General features: G+C 44.0%; 1 protein-coding gene across 2 annotated transcripts in view; it reads right to left on the bottom strand.

Moving 5' to 3' along the window:
* The window catches only part of LOC109875941 (retinoic acid receptor gamma-A-like), a 49,627-nt gene that overhangs the window by 5,231 nt on the left and 22,051 nt on the right, over positions 1 to 22,345 (bottom strand). The window contains exons 1-2 of one of the 2 annotated variants that reach the window (XM_031825270.1): positions 18,550 to 18,918; positions 2,605 to 2,753 (exon numbers count right to left, since the gene is read on the bottom strand). In XM_031825270.1, coding sequence (XP_031681130.1) covers positions 2,605 to 2,753; positions 18,550 to 18,688 — 288 coding nt within the window. In that variant the 5' untranslated portion in view covers positions 18,689 to 18,918. Of the gene's footprint in view, positions 1 to 2,604; positions 2,754 to 18,549; positions 18,919 to 22,345 lie in introns of those variants that run through there. The other variant, XM_031825269.1, reaches the window with a different exon arrangement.

The raw sequence follows: 22,345 nt of genomic DNA, 5'->3' as shown, positions 1-22,345 counted from the left end.
GCTTTGACTCGTGTTGGGTATGTCTGTATCAGCTTTGACTCGTGTTGTGTATGTCTGTATCAGCTTTGACTCGTGTTGTGTATGTCTGTATCAGCTTTGACTCGTGTTGTGTATGTCTGTATCAGCTTTGACTCGTGTTGGGTATGTCTGTATCAGCTTTGACTCGTGTTGTGTATGTCTGTATCAGCTTTGACTCGTGTTGGGTATGTCTGTATCAGCTTTGACTCGTGTTGGGTTTCCTCAAGCTCTGTTAAGGTAGACGGAGAATGACAGTAACCTGACATCGTCAAGTCGATCCACCAATTTTAAATGGGATTCAAGTCTGGGCTTTGGCTGGGCCACTCAAGGACTTTCCAATTCTTGTCTTGAAGCCATTACAGAATTGCGCCAAAGAGTTCCATTTTGGTCTCAGACCACAGAATCTTTTGCTTTATGCTCTCAGAGTCTTTCACTTGCCTATTTGCTAACGCCAGGCGTGCTGTCGTGTGCATTTTTCTCAGGAATGGCTTCCATCTGGCCACTCTTCCATAAGCCTAGATAGGTGAAGTGCTTTAGAGAAATGTCCTTCTGGCAGGTTCTCCCATCTCAGCCAAGGAACTCTGTAGTTCTGTCAGAGTGCTCATTGGGTTCTTGGTCACCTCCCTGACCAAGGTTCTTCTTACCCGGTTATTCAGTTTGGTCAAACGGCCAAGTCTAGGCAGAGTCTGGGTAGTTCCATATTTTTTAAATTTTCCAATGATGGAGACCACTGTTCTCTTTGAAACTTTCAACACTTTAGAAATAGTTATATACCCTTCCCCAGATATATGCCTCATCATAATTATCGCTGCGATCTACAGACAGTTCCTTGGACTTCATGGTATAGTTTCTACTCTGACATGCACCTCTTCTTCCTTAAAGTTTTATGGCAGACTACAACTATTTGTGTATTGCTACCACCTACTGTGCGGGGTCTTCTTCTTTGATATTATTGCCGTCCGCAAACAAATACTGTAGCTGCATGCCACCACCTACTGTTTTGGCTGTATATCAGGACATATCTTCAGCTCCCCTCGCTCATTCAACTATTTCACGTGCCTTTGTGTAGGAGACCTGCTGTATAGACCTGACCCTTACCACTTCATACTCCTTTACCCTAACCGGGCTCTCCGGGGAATTGGGAACATGGTTGCATCACAATTACAACATCCTAGAGCCTCAGATTCTTCAACAACATTCCTTTGGCACACACTTGATACAAAACAACGGCTTGGAAACAGAAGCTCTCACTGCACATATCCCAACTTCACGTGAAGCGAGATACTCTTCGTCAAACACCGTTCAGCCGGCGTGCTCCAACTACTCCTGTATGCCAGTCGTAAAGCACGAGGCCTCCACATCCAACGTGATGCCAGAGTCGACACCTTGTAACGGTGCTCTGCTACAAAAATCTAAACTCTCCACTTCATAACTCGGTAGTTTGTTGATCCTTAATGCCTTTTCCTTCTGCTCTTGTGACACACAATAAATCAAAACAAAAACACTTCTGGTCCCTCTGACCGATTCCACCTTGATACTTCAAACAGATCTCCCAAAAATCAATTGTTAGTGAACCTTACTCCAACCAAAAACCTATACTCATTAACAACTTTCACCCTTTTTATTCAATTTTCCTTTATCACTGTCTTCCACTCTTCAGCCAAACTGCAAGGATTCACTCTCTCCACCAATGTCACTCCCACTGAGCCAGAATCATTCTTCACATCCTTGGAACGAGGCCCGAACTCGGCAGTCCTCACCGTGGGTACTTCGTCCACAGTCCCGTCAGGTTCCATCTCCGAGCTACTATCGCATGTATCCCTCTTTTTACACGTCACCAATCTTCCTCAACTCAACTCATTCTTGGCTGTCGTGACTACACCTGCCACTGCAACTGATTCACCCTCACTCTTGTCACATTCAATTTCCTTTTCTAGCTCTTCCAGAAGTTCTGTGCAATCCTCCAATTCATATTCACTCTTGACATATTTCACTTTTCTTCTGTTTCCCTTGTCCGCCATCTTCTCCTTCAGCAAGTCTTCCAGAAGGTTTGTACAATCCCCCACTCCATATTTATAATATGTCCCAGGTTCTTCCTTTTGCCCTTGTCCACCCATGCCCCTGCAACCTCAGCTAGCGCTTCCTCATCTCGCCAATGCCACTCCTGTTCATCTGCGTTCCTGACATGCACTGTCAACTGTGGGACCTTATATAGCCAGGTGTGTTTCTTTCTAAATCATGTCCAAACGTTTGAATTGGCCACAGGTGGACTCCAATCAAGTTGTAGTGACGTTTCAAGGGTGATCAAAGGAAATTGGATGCATCTGAGCTCAATTTGGAGTGTCATAGGAAAGGGATGTGAATACTTATCTAAATGAGACATTTCTATATTTCATTTTCAATACATTTGCAAAAATGTCAAAACATGGTTTTAACCATGGGGTAGTTGTGTAGATGGGTCAGAGAGAGAAAAAATGAATTCAGACTGTAACACAACAAAATATGGCGGGGTATGAATACTATGAATACTTTGTGAAGGCGTTTATGACTGGGTATATTGTGTCTCTCTGTTTTGATGTGTCTCACCTTGCAGCCCTCACAGGAGCTGACCCCGTAGTGGTAGCCAGAGGACTTGTCCTGGCACACGAAACAGGGCTTGTAAATGCGGGGAGGAGGGGGTGGAGAGGGTGAACTGGGCACCATCTCCTCAGAGCTGGTGCTCTGGGTCTCCACTGCTGCTCAGAGAGAGAGAGCGAGAAGAGAGAGAGAGAGCGAGAAGAGAGAGAGAGAGAGAGAGAGAAGAGAGAGAGGGAGAGCAAGAGCGAGAGAGAGAGAGAGAGAGAGCGAGAGCGAGAGCGAGAGCGAGAGCGAGAGAGAGAGAGAGAGAGAGAGAGAGAGAGAGAGAGAGAGAGAAAAGGGGGGCAAAGAAGTCATAGACATTATCTTACTGCACATTTCAGTACTGAAGCTAATAGGTACACTGCATGTCAGAGGACGAACATGAACATATTTCTTTCTTTCTGATGGGGGGAGAGGGAAAGAGACACAATTAGCTGATGGACAGATGGCTATACTGATAAAATCATGATCATGGCTATACTGATAAAATCATGATCGGCAGATGAGATTTGATTGGTGTCTCCACTACTGGGTAGTGGGGGTGGAGCATACCTCTGACTATCTGACTGACTGTCAGCTAAATGGTGTGTGTGGGTGTCTTTTTTATTTGAATGCCAGGTCAACCCGACATGCTTATATACCTATAGCCACATTTGAACAAACAGACTGAAGGTAATCTCGTGATGGCACCACGTTCTTAGGAAACTATGCAGTATTTTGTTTTTTTATGCATTAATTCTTACACTGTTACCCCAAGAAATCTTAAGTCTTATTACATAGAGCCGGGAAGAACCATTGGATATAAGAGCAACGTCAACCAACATTACGACCAGGAATACGACTTTCCCAAAGCGGATCCTCTGTTTGGACCACCACCCAGGACAATGGATCGGATCCCAGTAGGCAACCCAAAACAACAGCGCCGTAGAAGGGGCAGACGGAGCGGTCTTCTGGTCAGGCTCCGTAGACGGGTACATCGCGCACCGCTCCCGAGTATACTACTCGCCAATGTCCAGTCTCTTGACAACAAGGTAGACGAAATTTGAGCAAGGGTTGCCTTCCAGAGAGACATCAGAGATTGTAACATTCTCTGTTTTACGGAAACATGGCTCACTCCGGATATGTTATCAGAGTCGGTACAGCCACACGGTTTCTTCACGCATGGCGCCAACAGAAAAAAAACATCTCTCAGGTAAGAAGAAGGGTGGGGGTTTATGCCTAATGATTAACGAGACGTGGTGTGATCATAACAACATACAGGAACTCAAGTCCTTTTGTTCACCTGACCTAGAATTCCTTACAATCAAATGCTGACCAAATTATCTACCAAGAGAATTATCTTCGATTATAATCACAGCCGTGTATAACCCCCCCCCCCCCCCCCCCCCAATCAGACACCTCGACGGCCGTGAAAGAACTTAATTGGACTCTACGTAAACTGGAAACCACATGTCCTGAGGCTGCATTTATTGTATCAAGAGTAATCTGAAAACAAGGCTTCCTAAATTTTATCAGCATATCAAATGCGCGACCCGGGCTGGCGAAATTCTTGATCATTGCTACTCTAACTTCGCATACAAAGCCCTCCCTCGCCCTCCTTTCAGCAAATCTGACCATGACTCCATTTTGCTCCCAGCCTATAGACAGAAACTAAAACAGGAAATGCCCGTGCTCAGGTCTGTTCAACGTTGGTCCGACCAATCTGATTCCACGCTTCAAGATTTACCTCGGTCACGTGAACTGGGATATGTTCCGGATAGCATTGGACAACAACATTGATGTTACGCTGATTCGGTGAGCGAGTTTATTAGCAAGTGCATCGGTGGAGTTGTACCCACGGTGACTATTAAAACCTTCCCCAACCAGAAACCGTGGATTGATGGCAGCATTCGTGCCAAACTGAAAGTGCTGCTTTTAATCATGGCAAGGCGACTGAAAACATGACCAAATACAAACAGTGTAGCTATTCCCTCTGTAAGGCTATCAAACAAGCTAAGCGTCAGCATAGAGACAAAGTAGAGTCACAATTGAACGGCTCAGACACGAGACATATGTGGCAGGGTCTACAGCCAATCACGGAGTACAAACAGAAAACCAGCCCCGTCGCGGACACCGACGTCTTGCTCCCAGACAAACTAAACAACTTATTTGCTCTCTTTGAGGACAATACAGTGCCACTGACACGGCCGGCCACCAAAACCTGCGGGCTCTCCTTCACCACAGCCAACGTGAGTAGAACATTCAAATGTGTTAACCCTTGCAGGGCTGCAGGCCCAGACGGCATCCCTAGCCTCAGAGCATGCGCAGACCATGAATCCCTATCCCAGTCTGCTGTTCCCACATGCTTCAAGCGGGCCACCATTGTTCCTGTACCCAAGAAAGCTAAGGTAACTGAGCTAAATGACTATCGCCCCATAGCACTCACTTCCGTCATCACGAAGTGCTTTGAGAGACTAGTCAAGGATCATATCACCTCCACCCTACCTAACAACCTAGACCCACTCCAATTTGCTTACCGTCCCAATAGGTCCACAGACGACGCAATCGCAATCACACTGCACACTGCCCTAACCCATCTTGAGGAAGAGGAATACCTATGTAAAAATGCTGTTCATCAATTACAGCTCAGCATTTAATACCATAGTACCCTCCAAACTCGTCATTAAGCTCGAGACCCTGGGTCTCGACACCGCCCTGTGCAACTGGGTCCTGGACATTCTGACGGGCCGCCCCCAGGTGGTGAGGGTGGCAAACAACATCTCCACCCCGCTGATCCTCAACACAGGGGCCCCACAAGGGTGCGTTTTCAGCCCTCTCCTGTACTCCCTGTTCACTCATGACTGCGTGGCCATGCATGCCTCCAACTCAATCATCAAGTTTGCAGACAACACTACAGTGGTAGGCTTGATTACCAACAATGACGAGATGGCCTACAGGGAGGAGGTGAGGGCCCTCGGAGTGTGGTGTCAGGAAAATAACCTCACACTCAACATCAACAAAACAAAGGAGATGATCGTGGACTTCAGGAAACAGCAGAGGGAGCACCCCCCATCCACATCGATGGAACAGTAGTGGAGAAGGTGGAAAGTTTTATGTTCCTCAGCGTACACATCACGGACAAACTGAAATGGTCCACACACACAGAGAGCATGGTGGAGAAGGCGCAACAGCGCCTCTTCAACCTCAGGAGGCTGAAGAAATTTGGCTTGTCACCAAAAACACTCAAACTTTTACAGATGCACAATCGAGAGCATCTTCGCCTGGTACGGCAACTGCTCAGAGAGCCACAAGGCTCTCCAGAGTGTAGTGAGATCTGCACAACGCATCACCGGGGGCAAACTACCTGCAGGACAACCTACACCACCTGATGTCACAGGAAGGACAAAAAGTTCATCAAGGACAACAACCACCCAAGCCACTGCCTGCTATCATCCAGAAGGCAAGGTGCATCATAGCTGGGACTGAGGTTTGATTTTTCTATATATATATTTTTCTATATTTTTTTTAACCTTTATTTTACTAGGCAAGTCAGTTAAGAACAAATTCTTATTTTCAATGACAGCCTAGGAACAGTGGGTTAACTGCAGAACGACAGATTTTGTACCTTGTCAACTCGGGGATTTGAACTTGCAACCTTTCGGTTACTAGTCCAATGCTCTAACCACTAGGCTACACTGCCGCCCCGTCAACCAACAAGGCCATCAGACTGTTAAACAGCCACCACTAACATTGAGTGGCTGCTGCCAACATACTGACTCATCTCCAGCCACTTAAATAATAAAAAATTGGATGTAATAAATGTATCAGTAGCCACTTTAAACAATGCCACTTTATATAATGTTTACATACCCTACATTACTCATCTCATATGTGCATATACGGTACTCTATACCATCTACTGCATCTTGCCTATGCCGTTCCGCCATCGCTCATCCATATATTTATATGTACACATTCTTATTAATTCCTTTACACTTGTGTGTATAAGGTAGTTGTTGGGAAATTGTTAGATTACTTGTTAGATATTACTGTACGGTCGGAACTAGAAGCACAAGCATTTCGCTACACTTGCATTAACATCTGCTAACCATGTGTATGTGACCAATAACATGTGATTTAATTTGAATTGTTTATGAGACTCTGCTGTCTCCCTTTGTCCCTCCCTTCTGTGTTGCAGGGGGAAAATGCACCACAATATAATATCATTTGATTTGCCACAGGCAAAGTCATTCAACTGCTACCAGCAAAATAAACAACGTAAAATACACACACACAGACAAACATTTTTATACACAGAGACAACATGACACCGATGGACCCCAGATGAGCGAAACCTTTGTCCATGTCTGGAAAAAAAAATTTTTTGCACCTTTTTCATCAGACTATTTCAGGTCTTTGCACAATCTAGCTACTAAATATAACTTCAAATGCACTGGGTTTTTTCCTGACTTCACAGACAAAACACATCAGCATACATTTGCATAGATATACACACACACATACATTTATAAATGGTCAAAAAGCTCATATACCCATACATTTATCCACATTCACTGACCAAGCCCCCAAACCAATCCTCTCTAACATGCATTTCAACTTTCACCTTCAGTCACCCCAACTTCACCTCCCCATGCCCATCCCCAAAACCCCCTGTTTTCTCTTGTTTCTTGGCCCTAAATTCCTCAGCGCAGGCTGGCCAGGGTTTAATAGAGGCCCAGGCTCATAAGCTGACCTATAAAGGCTGTGTCTGGGCTGGGAAGGAGGCCCCCGACCAGGCCGACCACCTCTTTATTGGGATCCAGTCACCTTGGATAGCCATTCACACCAACAGCTGAACTCTTGCATCCCTGCCCCTTATTATTATAATTTTTTAAATACAAAAATGGAGCTGCCACCTTGAATGGATAGAACAGCGCTGCCCCAAATGGGGACCTCTACCCATCCCTACCCCTCCTCCTCGACCCCCTTCCAGCCCCTTCTCTCACACTGGGGCCTGCGTTTAACAAGTGGCAAGACTTCAAAAAGAGGAGAAAAGGGAATAATCTAATAAAAGAAGAGGAGACAAATTAAGAGAGAAAAAGAGAGGGTGAAATATATGGGAGTTAAGAGGACAGAGGGCTCCCAGTAGGTAGAGAGGTGGAATAAAACTCTGACCCTTTAGCTTTGACCTTTCTTGTAAGATCACCACTACCAATACCATTAGTTCTAACTACCAACAGCCTAACAGAACTAAACCAGTTAGGCACATTTGGGCAGTCTTGATACAACACTTAGAACAGAAATTCAATGGTTCATTGAATCAGTCTAAAACGTTGCACATACACTGCTGCTATCTAGTGGCCAAAATCTAAATGGTGCCTAGATTCCTAAGTCATATATTGGCCTTTCTCTTGCATTTCAAAGATGATAAAGTGTTATATTCTCCTACATTAATTTCACATTTCCACAAACTTCAAAGTGTTTCCTTTCAAATGGTATCAATAATATGCATATCCTTGCTTCAGGCCCTGAGCTACAGGCAGTTAGATTTGGGTATGTCATTTTAGGCGAAAATTGAAAAAGGGTCCGATCCTGTGCAGACTATAAACTTTAATTTGAGGGTTTTCTCACCCATATCGGGTGAACTGTTTACAAATTACAGCACCTTTTGTACATAGTCCACCCATTTTAGGACATCAAAAGTATTAGGATAAATTCACTTATGTGCATTAAAGTAGTAAAAAGTTCATTCTTTTTTCCCATATTCATAGCACGCAAATGCATCCAAATTTGTTGGATACATTTGCTGTTTGTTTTGGTTGTGTTTCAGATTATTTTGTGCACAATAGAAACAAATGGTAAATAGTGTATTGTGTCATTTTTGAGTCACTTTTATTGTAAATAAGAATATAATATGTTTCTAGACACTTCTACATTAATGTGGATTCTACATTAATGTGGACCATGATTAGGGATAATCCGAAATAAATCTTTAATAATGATGAGTGAGACAGCGAAAACAGACATCATACCCCCAAGACATGCTAAACAATAAAAGGGGAGCTTAGCATTATGGGGAGGGGGTATGATATTTGTGAGTCTGTAACGGTTTACCTGATATGGATGAAAATACCTTCAAATTAAAGCTGACAGTTTGCACTAAAAACAAACTTTTGGATTATAGAGTCAAAAGAAGAAAAATAAAACACTGTCCCAATAATGATGGTGGTTACTGTATGTCATATGGATCTTACAGGTGAGAAATATCCAGCATACGCATGTGCGCACACACAGTCTTGTTTCACTAAACTTGCGGTGAGGGGACACATTGATTCCTATTCAAAGTCCTATTTTCCTTAACCCCTAACCCTAACCTTAACCCCAACCCTAACTCCTAACCTTAACCCTTAACCCTAAACCTTTAAACCCTAACCCTAATTCTAACCCTAATATAATTCTAACACTAACCCTAACCCCCCTAGAAATAGCCTTCTGGTCCCCAAAAGTATAGTTAAACATGTTCACACACACACACACACACACACACACACACACACACACACACACACACACACACACACACACACACACACACACACACACACACAGTGTGTTGAATGTATGCCATGATAAAGGGATCCTTTCATTTTCTGTCTTCAGCGTGGTTGTGTGGGCGACAGTGTGACGCATCGCCTGAGGGGCAGCTCAGACGTCTCAGGGTTGGGCTTCAGCCAGAATAGGGCGCTGACAGACCCTCTCAAAGTCTATATTTCTTAAAGTGGCCTTGTGATTTTGTTTACGTTTGCCTTCCCTTGTATTTTTCTCTAATAGTCCTTAAAAGAGGCACATTTTGGATCATCAACAAAATAGTTTTAGGGGCAGTAGTTTTTCCTAACCCAGTGATCTGCCCAGGAAAAAACTCATGTCCTAGTTATACCTTGGCAATACGCAATAGTAGTTTTCCCTGGTCAGGTCTGATGACGTTATGTAAGTTCTCTAATTAAACAATAAGGCCTAAGGGGGTGTGGTATATGGCCAATATAGCATGGCTAAGGGCTGTTCTTAGGCAATTATCATTACAAACTGGTTGGTTCGAGCCCTGAAGGCTGATTGGCTGACAGCTGGTGTAAATCAGACTGTATACCATGGGGATGACAAAACATGTTATACTGCTCTAATTACATTGGTAACCAGTTTATAATAGCAATAAGGCACCTCGGGGATTTGTGGTATACAGAAATCTCTAGATAATGCCATTGTGTATTTAAGCAATAATGCCTGAGGGAGTGTGGTATATGGTTAATATACCATGGCTAAGGCCTGCATCCAGGCACTCCGCATTGCGTCTTGCATAAGAACAGCCCTTAGCCGTGGTATATTGGCCATATACCACACTCCCTCAGGCATTATTGCTTAAATACACAATGGCATTTTCTAGAGATTTCTGTTGTGGCAACATTATGGAATCTCAGTACATGACTGTAGGCGCTCAGTTTTAAATTGGCCATACTCCAATCTATGGTGCTATCAGGTCTCTAAAGACTCATTTGGTTTGCAAATTCACATTTTACATAACTTCTCGCCTCACAAAATGTTCAAGAATGTGCTGTGGAATGTGTGTGTGTTTGTGAATGTGTGTGAGTGTGGGTTGGCTTCAACATAGGAACATGTTGAAATGTGTGTAATGGTTTTCAGTGTTACTTTCAGTGTGAAACAGAGGAACGACAACACACACACACACACACCACCTAAGCCTGATCTGAAGGAGAAAATGGAGACTACATTAACAGTCATCCCATTCAGTACATACCAACAAACAGGAAAATAAAATCCCATGTGTGTCTTCAAACCCATATCCTCTACCATTACCACTCACTCTTTGAACTGAGCATGCTGTGGGCAGTATGAATGTCTGAAATTATTTAATGGATGGTTGTAGGTCTATTTGTACAGATAACCTATAGGAAAAAGATAGGCCTGAACCCCAGGAGAGGATATGCTGATTGTGTATATGTGTGTGCGGGGAGATGACATTTCTGTCAAATGTGGAACAGTGGCACTTCCTTTCATCAGCCGTTATTAAGTTTAATACCTGCAACCCCCCTCCTCTCCCCTCCTTCCTCACCTCCTTTCCCCCGCCTGGCCTGTCCCATATCCCCCACTCCCTACCCCTCTCTCCCTCCTCCTGCCTTCCTGCCCTGTTGGGAGGAGGAGTGCTTCCTGTCATTGGGAGCCTCTTTGAAAGGAAAGGCTGTGATAAAACCAGGCTACTGTCAAGGAGATGGCTCCATAAAAACAGAAACACCAAACACAGAGGAAAGAGGGGGTCACACACAAACACACAAGTGCACACCAATGCATGCACACACACAATCCGGGAGGAATTATCACACCCTTACTAGAATGACACAGCGATGTGGGCTCCCGAGTGGCACAGCGGTCTAAGGCACTGCATCTCAGTGCAAGAGGCGTCACTACAGTCCCTGGATTGAATTCAGGGTGTATTACATCTGGCCCTGATTGGGAGTCCCATATGGCGTTGCACAATTGGCCCAGCGTCGTCTGGATTTGGCCGGTGTCAGCTGTCATTGTAAATAAGAATTTGTTCTTAACTGACTTTCCTAGTTAAATAAATAAAATAGAGCACACACACACACTGACAGATAACGTGGAGTTTAATGCAGCAAGTTCACCTACCAAGGATGAGTTTGTGCAATAATCCCACTCAGAAAGCCCTAATTAATGTCTTACTATTGTATATGTTAACTCTATAAATACAACTGTGCAGAATCTGATGCAGTGTTTTTAATGTAATATTAACTCCCATATGTTTTTCTCCTAACAGAGACAGGAAGGCAGGGCTTCTCTGTGTGGGTGGTGGGGGGGGGGGTAATAGTAATTACCTGTGGTTAATATCCTCTTGGCTTCATAGTTACATGATGGCGGTTTTCGATAGGCTACCTCTTGTCCAGCACGTGCAATGTCCCGATAGGAAGATTGATGTGTGAGGGATTGCCCCTCTCATTCAGCGGCCTGCAAACAAGGCAGCCTTTCTTCTTTACAACACCTCATCAAGCTACCTTTTTATTTTTTCATATTTTTTTGATGAAATAGAGTCAACATTTCCCCTCATCTCCAATACTCTCGAACTTGCCCTACTATCAGCACTTTCCTGTCAGATGACCAGCACCATTCTTCAAACAGCCACGCCTTCCTAAACCCACCTTGACAACCAACAACACTAAGACACACACACACACACACATACACTACCGAATTCCCAAATGTTCCCATTGTTTCCTAACATCCAACCATTGAAGTCAATGTGTTGTGGCTATGGATGGGAAAGACCTATGACACAACAAGGAGTGGAATTAAAGAGTTTGAGACAAGATGGAACAAGATGGAACAAGACTAGGTGGAACAGACTATTCACTTCAATGGGTGACGCAGTGCTGCCTGGCTTCTGCCTCATGCTTACTGGTTCTCAATAACTTTCCCAAGATAATGCCATTACTTTGAAGATTGTTTGAGCTATATGAAATTGGCAAACAATTTGTCATTACTTTCAAAGTGGTTCAGTCATCGCAATTACTAAATCACTCATCTGACTGAGCGAGGTTCGGGTATCCAAATAACCTAGCTACGAAACCCACAAGGCATTTCAGCTCACTTGCATCCATGACAACTACTTTGTGTTTGCATTTTAAGAGTGAAATGCTCAATCAGTATATCAACGTATCAGTCTCTCAAAATCAATACATTTTGTGTGGTCGGCTGGTATAGCACATCAGAATAGAATCCAGCTAGTAACTCGAGTGCAATTCAAACATACACTACTACTAGGCTTCACTACTACTACTACACATAGACATAATCAAGTTCGTGGAGAGTGACAGGGTGTAACATGGAGTCCTTCTCCACTGGCCCTGGCCCAGTGGCACTATATGAAGGCCAGCCTAAAGGCGTCCCAGGACAATGTGTAGGACCCATAGGAGTGGACGCACCATGGGACGGACAGCCCATATTATTTACTGTGTTCCCTTGCCCACTGAAGTCAGGCTATAAAATGCCATTAACGAATTCCATCACCGGCCTGTGAAATCTGTGCAGGCACACAGAGGGATGGCCGTCTAAGCGCTGGGACAGACACACGAAGCACACACACACGCACATGCACACGCACACGCACACACACACACACACACACACACACACACACACACGCACACACACACACTGGGTGTATTCTCCCTCTCAACCCCCTCAGCTACCATCTACCTCACAAATAGTATTTCCCTCTGTCTCCCTATCCTTGTCTGAGACAGATTCAATCAAACTGGCCCTAGTATGTTTGTGTATTTTTTTACTTTCCAAACTGCTGCCTTTGTGCATACAGGAAATGTATTATGAAAAGTAAAACATACACCTGTGAGGAGTGTAAAAGTATTTGGCATTTTTTATTTGACCATGGAAAAAGTGTGTTTATGCTTTACTAAATACTGCAATGTAGGTTTGATTCTCCCTGTCCATTGAAATATGCTCACCTTGCAGTTCATCTTCAACCATATTGTTTCATCCTGAAGCCATAGCACTTTAGTCAAACTACGTTGAACAAAAACATCAATGCAACTTGTAAAGTGTTGGTCCCATGTTTCATAAGCTGAAATAAAAGATCCCCAAAATTGTTCGTACACACAAAAAGCTTATTTCTTTCAAATGTTGTGAAAAAAATTGTTTACATCTCTCTTAGTGAGAATTTTTCCTTTATCAAAATAATCCATCCACCTGACAGGTGTGGCATATCAAGAAGCTGATTAAACAGCATGATCATTACACAGGTGCACCTTGTGCTGGGGGACAAGAAAAGGCCACAAAAATGTGCTGTTTTGTCACACAACACAATGCCACAGATGTCAAAAGTTTTTAGGGAGCATGTAGTTGGCATTCTGACTGCAGGAATGTCCACCAGAGAATTCAATGTTCATTTCTCTACCATAAACCGCCTCCAACGTCGTTTTAGAGAATTTGACAGTACGTCCAGCCAGCCTCACAACCACAGACCACGTGTATATCGTTGTGTGGGTGAGCGGTTTGCTTTTGTCAATGTTGTGAACAGAGTGCCCCATGGTGGCAGTGGGGTTATGGTATAGACAAACATAGGCTACAGACAACAATGCATTTTATCGATGGCAATTTGAATGCACAGAGATACCGTGGCAAGATCCTGAGGCCCATTGTCACGCTGCATGAGATAAATGGTGGCATTTTTTTAAGGTATCTGAGACCAACAGACGCATATTTGTATTCCTAGTCATGTGAAATTCATAGATTAGGGTCTGAAATTATTTATATTGACTGATTTTCTAAAATAAACTGTAGCTCAATAACATCTTTGAAATTGTTGCATGTTGCATGTTGTAACCCTATTTCACCTGAGCTTCCTAACATACAGTAGCTATGATGTAGCTAAGACATCAAGGGGAGAGAGTTGAGAATCAGAGAGAGTCAGGGGATTAGTGGTATACTCCTAGAGAAGACATTCTGGTGTATTCTCTGCTGAAAGGATGAAACCCCCCGAGTACAGAAGAAGTGATGGAATTATAGGGGGTAAATGTTAATCCCTGATCAAACCCCCTTCACTTCTCTTTCATCCCTCTCTTCTTACTGGCCCGTCACCGCAGGCAGTTTCATCTCTTAATTGAGCCTTTTGTAATTATAATTGAATAATTAAAGGCCTTCATTAAAGGTGAACACATTATGTTTATTGATTCTGACAAGACAAAGACCCGACTGTATGCATGATTCAGTGAGATGAACACACACACACAGCAGCAAACTCATAAGCACTCAAAATAATGCTATGTAACAGTGTTGCTTCAGTGTAAGTGTTGTATCCGCCCCTCTCCTCGCCCCAACCTGGGCCGAATCAGTATCCCTCTGAACACATCAACAACTGCCTCCCACAAAGCACCGTAACCCATCGCTGCACAAAAACTGTGGCCCTTGCAGAGCAAGGGAAACAAATGCTTCAAGGTCTCAGAGCGATCGATGCCACCTATTTAAACGCTACTAGCGTGCACCACTACCAGCAAGCCACCACCTCTTTCTCCGCAGCACCCAGTGATACTGGTCAACAGCATCAATGTAACAACATTGTAACACTTCCGTCCCTCTCCTCACCCCAACCTGGGCTTGAACAAGGGACCCTCTGAACACATCGACAACAGTCACCCTCGAATCATCGTTACCTATCACTCCACAAAAGTCACGGCCCTTGCAGGGCAAGGGAAACAACTATTTCAAGGACTCAGAGAGAGTGACGTGACTTACTAGCACGCACCGCTAGCAATCCATTTCACACCAGTTACACTTGTTTGGTGTTGCTTTCATCATTGTACAGTACAGTGCCTACTTTATACTCAGTAGTGTTTAAAATGATCCCTTTCTCTTTATTTTTTAGGGAGCCCACTATTGTGCAACAAGGGACACACACACACACACACGCGCACACACACACACACACACATGCGCACACACGCACACACACACACACACACACACACACACACACACACACACACACACACACACACACACACACACACACACACACACACACACACACACACACACACACACACACACACACAGGTCCTGACTTTGGCCTGTCTGTGCTCTCTCCATAACCTCTGACATTTAAACAAAGGGAGGCAGAGAGGTCTTGAACTCTCACATTAAAACAACAAAAAACAGGAAAGATATCCACACACAGACACAGACACACATACACACAGATGCACACAAACCCCCACACACACACCCCAGGGCCCCCTGAATGCATATCCCAGATTATGAGAATTTAGAGAAGTAACATGATCAAGTTCCACACTGTGACAAAGACTCTATTCCAATCTACCCCCTGGATGGATCCTCCACACACAGGTTGGCTGTGTTGATACTAGTGCTGATACTTTGTGCTCTCATGTAGGCCAAACATTCTATTCTGCTGGTGTCATATGAGAAAGACCTACAGCCTTCCGAATATTTACGTTATCAAATTCGTGTTTGGCAAGGTGAGGATGAGTCATAGCTAGCTCATCCATCTGAAAGAGAAACAATGAGGGCTAACCAGTGTGAATATAGTGGGGGAATTACACCTCTTCACCAGTTATTGGGAACAGAGGATTGAAACAGAACACCGGTCTAAAGAAGAACACTCAATGCTCTAGCTCTCTCTCTCTTCTCTCTCCGTCACCAGGGCCATCCACACACAACTCCACACCTATCAAAGGACATTTTTGTAGTCTATATCCTGTGTTCTCATTCTCACTCTTTCTCAAACTCACTAACAACTGATAGTATTTTGTGAAGAGAACCAAATGCTGTAGACTACAATAAGAGACAATTAGTTTGTAAACAGAACTTAATTCGTTCAAGGTGTTCGTGGAAAAATAGATCTTGTTCTCTTCAACTGAAAAGTGTTGTGATGGCCACTATGCACATTTGCACAAACATAAATGTAATTACTCTGTAATAAGGACACTATAGGACCTAACGTGTTACCAAAGGAATGCCCATAGTTTCTATGTTGAAATATAGGCTAATTGTATAGTAAGTAGTATGTTGTTGTTCTGTCCCTTCAGAAGTTGGCAATTGTATTAAGCAAGTTGAGACCGGCTGTGGCCTTGCTCACCTTGACAGATAATCCGTCTTCATTTAAGGGAAACACTGTGGGGCTGACAGCGCCTGAAACCCCAGTGTCTCCACGATTAAAGAAGATATATAGGTCTTTCACCTGCAAGAACTGAAACTAACCAGCACACAGTGTAGCCTACTGCCATGAATTTGAACTCGCCTTTATTAAACCAAAACAAAAGGTGCTAAGTGGTAGAGCCTTGCATAACTGGATAAAATGGATAAATATAACACCTTTAATCATTTTCCCTGTCTTTTTCCCCAGCCTGGTCTCATAGACTAAATGTAACATAGTAAATGTAAATCCGGGGCACTCAAATGAGTAAATAGTGGGGTACGCCATACAGGTAAAACATGAGCCTTTCATAATAATTAAAACATCAAGAAAAGTGTAGGCTATTACACCACGTTAAAAAAATCATTACTGCATATCAGAGGCATAGCCGTGGGAAGTAGGGGTCAGAGGGTGATGCAGCACCCCCTGAAAAATCTGTAACATATTGTACAAATTGCAATTTGGAAAGAAATACGAATTTTAATTTGCAACATATTATAAGGAATGGATGATTGATATCCACAAATTAATACATACCATATGAAATGTAACATATCATACTAATTGGAGTGTCCCGGATTTACATTTGCTACAGTATATTACGTCTAGGTTGGAACGTATTATTTTAGCTCAATGACAAGGCCTCCTCATCTTTCATATTCAAATGAGCATGCCAGAAACTCCATGTGTCCAGAGACAGAGTATTATCATATGAAATACAGTGGTGAGGGTAAATAGGCTACATAACAATAACAACTCCAGTTCATTTCTCACACCCATTCTCTTTCACTCCATCTCACTCAAACAGGCATTAAACAGGCTCCCGAGTGGCGCAGCGGTCTAATGCACTGCATCTCAGTGCTAGAGGCGTCACTACAGCCTGGTTCGAATTCAGGCTGTATCACAACCGGCTGTGATTGGGAGTTCCATAGGGCGAGACACTATTGCACTGGGTTTAGCTGGTGTAGACTGTCATTGTAAATAAGAATTTGTTCTTAACTGACTTGCTTAGTTAAATGAAAACATTTAAACAATGTTGTGTGTTAGCTAAGGGCAAAGCCTCCAGAAAGAGAGAGGGCCCTGTTGTACTCCAAGGCCTGGGAAAAGCCTCCAGAAAGAGAGAGGGCCCTGTTGTACTCCAAGGCCTGGGCAAAGCCTCCAGAAAGAGAGAGGGCCCTGTTGTACTGCAAAGCCTCCAGAAAGAGAGAGAGCCCTCTTGTACTCCAAGGCCTCGGTAAAGCCTCCAGAAAGAGAGGGCCCTGTTGTACTCCAAAGCCTGGGTAAAGCCTCCAGAAAGAGAGGGCCCTGTTGTACTCCAAGGCCTGGGTAAAGCCTCCAGAAAGAGAGTGGGCCCAAGGCCCCAGTTGTTACTGGGTCAAGCCGTACTGTCCTACTTATTCATGCATCTATTCATTTTTCATTAACAGTTTTGCCCTCAAATGAACCTTTAAGTTAGATAATTATGTTTTTATGTTGTTATTCGCATTGCATCAGTTACCCAGATCTCCACTGAAATGTGTTATAGGCTTTCATCATTAGGACTCTTGTGATCCCTTTAAAGGATCAATTTTCATTTTGACTTTGGTTGTTAGTTTCCTAACACCTCACAAGGTCAAGGGGCCCATATTGTGAGAGAGAGCTAAATCCTTCATCTGAAGTCATTCAGAAAGAAAACAAACATGATGATGAATAAATACACAGTCACACACACACACGCTAAGTACATAAACAAACAAACTGGAGGGTGAGAATGGGCACAGAGAATCCAATGGAATCTGGCTCTTCCTGTGGAGAGAGCTCTATGATAACAACACCAGCACTCTGATAAGGACACACATACAAACACACACACTCTCTCTCTCTCTCTCTCTCTCTCTCTCTCTCTCTCTCTCACACACACACACACACACACACACACACACACACACACACACACACACACACACACACACACACACACACACACACACACACACACACACACACACACACACACACACACACACACACACACATACTGAGATAGTCGCTCTTCCGGATGATTACAATAACACCACCAGTCTAATGAGGAGTGTAAAAATCCTGGCTCTGCACAAACACACACAAACACAACATATACACAGTCAAGCTTTTACAGTCTGATGAGTCAAGAGAGGAGACAGAGCAAACACGTCACTTACACTGAACACTGGCCATCCCAGCCCAGGCAAAGTGGTCCAGACCAGGGAAGAAGGGGGTGGCCTTGCCCAACATGCAAGCCCCCTGAGTGGATACGTCAAAGAGCGGCCGGGGGGCAAGAGCCTCCATACAGTCAAACATGCTCCTCGCTCTATCTCCACACACACTATAGTTTGACAAGCAACCACAACAGTCTTTCTTGGCTGTGGTTGTTCAGCTGAGTGTGGTTGTTCAGCTGAGTGTTCAGCAGTGACGTCTCAAAGGAATTTCCACACAGAACAAAACAAGAGCAGCTCAGAGAAGGACTGGCTCTCCAGGCTTGTGGTTGTTGTCGGTTCCACTCTGATAAAGTCCTCGACTGCCCCCCCCCCCCCCCCCCCTCTCTCTCTCACTCTGTGTGTGTGTGTATGTTGGTCTTAGAGTTGAACAGCTTTCTTTCTTTGGTTCTGGTCTTCTCTTGAGCTTTTCTCTCGAGCTCCAGACTGCTCCCCTCTCTCTCACACTCAGTCGTCAGTCTCTCAAGCCCTCTCTCCCCTCTGAGTGTCTCTCCTTTGCGGCTGTAACTGATCCAAACACCCTCTTCTCCTCAGCTCTCTGGGCCTCTCACACACAGCCAGTGACACTGTGGAGCGAACCAACTGCCTGTTCTCTCTGCAGAGACAGGGGAGAAAGAGAAGGGAGGAGGGGGGAGGGACCTAGAGAGCCAGGGGCGGCCTCTCAGAGTCAGGTTGGTCACACATTTTCTCTTGCTCCTATTTTCTCTGTCAGCTTTCCCGCCCTCTTTTCTCTTCTCTTCATATTTGACAAATGAAAACAAACACTATGCCTCCCTTTAATTCTTTCTTTCTCTTTCTCTCAGCCCCCCTCCTTTCACTCCTTTCTCAAATTAAAATCATCCCCCCTCCTCAATCAATCCATCAATCAAATGTATTTATAAAGCCCTTTTTACATCAGCAGATGTCACAAAGTGCTTTACAGAAACCCAACCTAATACCCCAAACAGCAAGAAATGCAGATGTAGAAGCACGGTGGCTAGGAAAACTCCCTAGAAAGGCAGGAACCTAGGAAGAAACCTAGAGAGGAACCAGGCTCTGAGGGGTGGCCAGTCCTCTTCTGGCTGTGCCGGGTAGAGATTATAAGAATTCGTGGCCATTTAAGGCCAGATTGTTCTTCAAGATGTTCAAACGTTCATAGATGACCAGCAGGGTCAAATAATAATCACAGTGGTTGTAGAGGGTGCAACACGTCAGTACCTCAGGAGTAAATGTCAACAGCTTTTTCAAAAAATGTTGAGAGGAATGTGAGATTCGATATAAGCCGATATTTTTTAAACATTTTCCAGGTCAAGGTTTGGCTTTTTCAAGAGAGGCTTTATTACTGCCACTTTTAGTTAGTTTGGTACACATCCGGTGGATAGGGAGCCATTTATTATGTTCAACAAAGGAGGGCCAAGCACAGGAAGTAGCTCTTTCAGTAGTTTAGTTGGAATAGGGTCCAGTATGCAGCTTGAAGGTTTAGAGGCCATGACTATTTTCATGAATGTGTCAAGAGATTTTAAAAAATGTGAGTGTCTCCATTGATCCCAGGTCCTGGCAGTTCTGTGCAGACTCGGGACAATTGAGCTTTGGAGAAATAAGCAGATTTAAAGCGGAGTCCGTAATTTGCTTTCTAATGATCATAATCTTTTCATCGAATAAGTTCATGAATTTATCACAGCTGAAGTGAAGGTTATTCTCTCTCCTCAATTAGGTTGGAAAAATAGGATGACCGAGCAGCGGTGAGAGCTCTTGGATATTGCACAGTACTGTCTTTCCAAGCTAGTAGGGAAGACTTCCAGTTTGGAGGAGCACCATTTACGTTCAAATTTTCTGGAAGCTTCCTTTAGGGGTCGGGTATTTCTGTATACCAGGGAGCAAATTTCTTGTGACAAATGTTTTTTGTTTTTAGGGGTGCGACTGCATCTAGGGTATTATGCAAGGTTAAATTACATTTGTTGCGATTGCAAACATAATAAAATGGTGGTCCGATAGTCCAGGATTATGAGGAAAAACATTTTAATCCACAATATTTATTCCATGGGACAAGACTAGATCCAGAGTATGACTGTGGCAATGAGCAGGTCCGGAGACATGTTGGACAAAACCCATTGAGTCGATGATGACTCCGAAAGCCTTTTGGAGTTGGTCTGTGGACTTTTCCATGTGAATTTAAAAAAATAACAAATATATATTTTTATATTTTTATTATCTGCCATGACTACAAGTTCTGATAGGAACTCAGGGAACTCAGTGAGGAATGCTGTATAAGGCCCAGGAGGCCTGTAAGCAGGAGCTATAAAAAATGATTGAGTTGGCTACATAGATTTCATGACTTCTTTTTTGTAAATTGAAATTTGCTGTCATAAATGTTAGCAACACCTCCGCCTTTGTGGGATGCGCGGGGGATATGGTCACTAGTGTAACCAGGAGGAGAGGCCTCATTTAACACCGTAATTCATCATGCTTGAGCCATGTTTCAGTCAGGCCAATCACATCAAGATTATGATCAGTGATTAGTTCATTGACTATGACTGCCTTGGAAGTGAGGGATCTAACATTTTAAGTAACCCTGTTTTGAGATGTGAGATATCACAATCTCTTTTAATAATGACAGGAATGGAGGAGGTCTTTATTCCAGTGAGATTGCTAAGGCGAACACCACCATGTTTTGTTTTGCCCAACCTAGATCGATGCACAGACACGGTGGCAGACTCCACTAAGCTGCCTGACCTGCACCCTATCTCATTGTGGAGCTAGAGGAGTTAGAGCCCTCTCTATGTTCATAGGTAAGATGAGAGCACCCCTCCAGCTAGGATGGAGTCCGTCACTCCTCAACAGGCCAGGCTTGGTCCTGTTTGTGGGTGAGTCCCAGAAAGAGGGCCAATTATCTACAAATTCTATCTTTTGGGAGGGGCAGAAAACAGTTTCCAACCAGCGATTGAGTTGTGAGACTCTGCTGTAGAGCTCATCACTCCCCCTAACTGGGAGGGGGCCAGAGACAATTACTTGATGCTGACACATTCTAGCTGATTTACACATGGAAGCTATGTTGCACTTGGTGACCTCTGACTGTTTCATCCTAACATCGCTAGTGCCGACGTGGATAACAATATAACTAAACTATCTACACTCGCAAGTTTTAGCCTTAGCCAGCACCATCTTCAGATTAGCCTTTACGTCGGTAGCCCTGCCCGCTGGAAAACAGTGTATGATCGCTGAATGATTATTTTTAAGTCTAATATTGCGGGAGTCGCCAATGACTAGGGTTTTCAATTTGTCCGAGCTAATTGTGGGAGGCTTCGGGGGTTCAGACCTGAGAAGGCTCGACCTCTGACTCCGACTCGTTGCTTAATAGGGAGAACCGGTTTCTGTCGGCTGAATGAGCGACACAGGTAGAGCATGCCAACAGCTTTTCTTTCCAGAAGCCTAGAGAAAATAGTCAGATTGCGGGGACTGTATGGGGGAATTTATATTACCATCTGTACTTACTGGTGGCACAGACTCTGGTTCATCCTTTCCTACACTTAAATTGCCCTTGACTAACGATTGCATCTGAAGCTGGGCTTGTAACACGGCTATCCTCCCCATAAGGTGATAGTTCTGCTGTATATTATGAGTATAGCGTCTGCAATTACAGTAGATGGCATGGTGTTAATGTTACTCCTTTTCTTTTTTCGGCTGGTGAAGGTCCTGTAGAACAATGTCTAGATAAAGTGTCCGGGGTGAAAAAGTTGAATGAAAAAAGTTGAGTGAGGACAAA

This window comes from Oncorhynchus kisutch, linkage group LG5, assembly GCF_002021735.2.
Source record: "Oncorhynchus kisutch isolate 150728-3 linkage group LG5, Okis_V2, whole genome shotgun sequence".
NCBI lineage: Eukaryota > Metazoa > Chordata > Actinopteri > Salmoniformes > Salmonidae > Oncorhynchus > Oncorhynchus kisutch.
The sequence above is the reverse complement of the archived record's forward strand: the minus strand, read 5'-3'. Positions and strand labels throughout refer to the sequence as shown.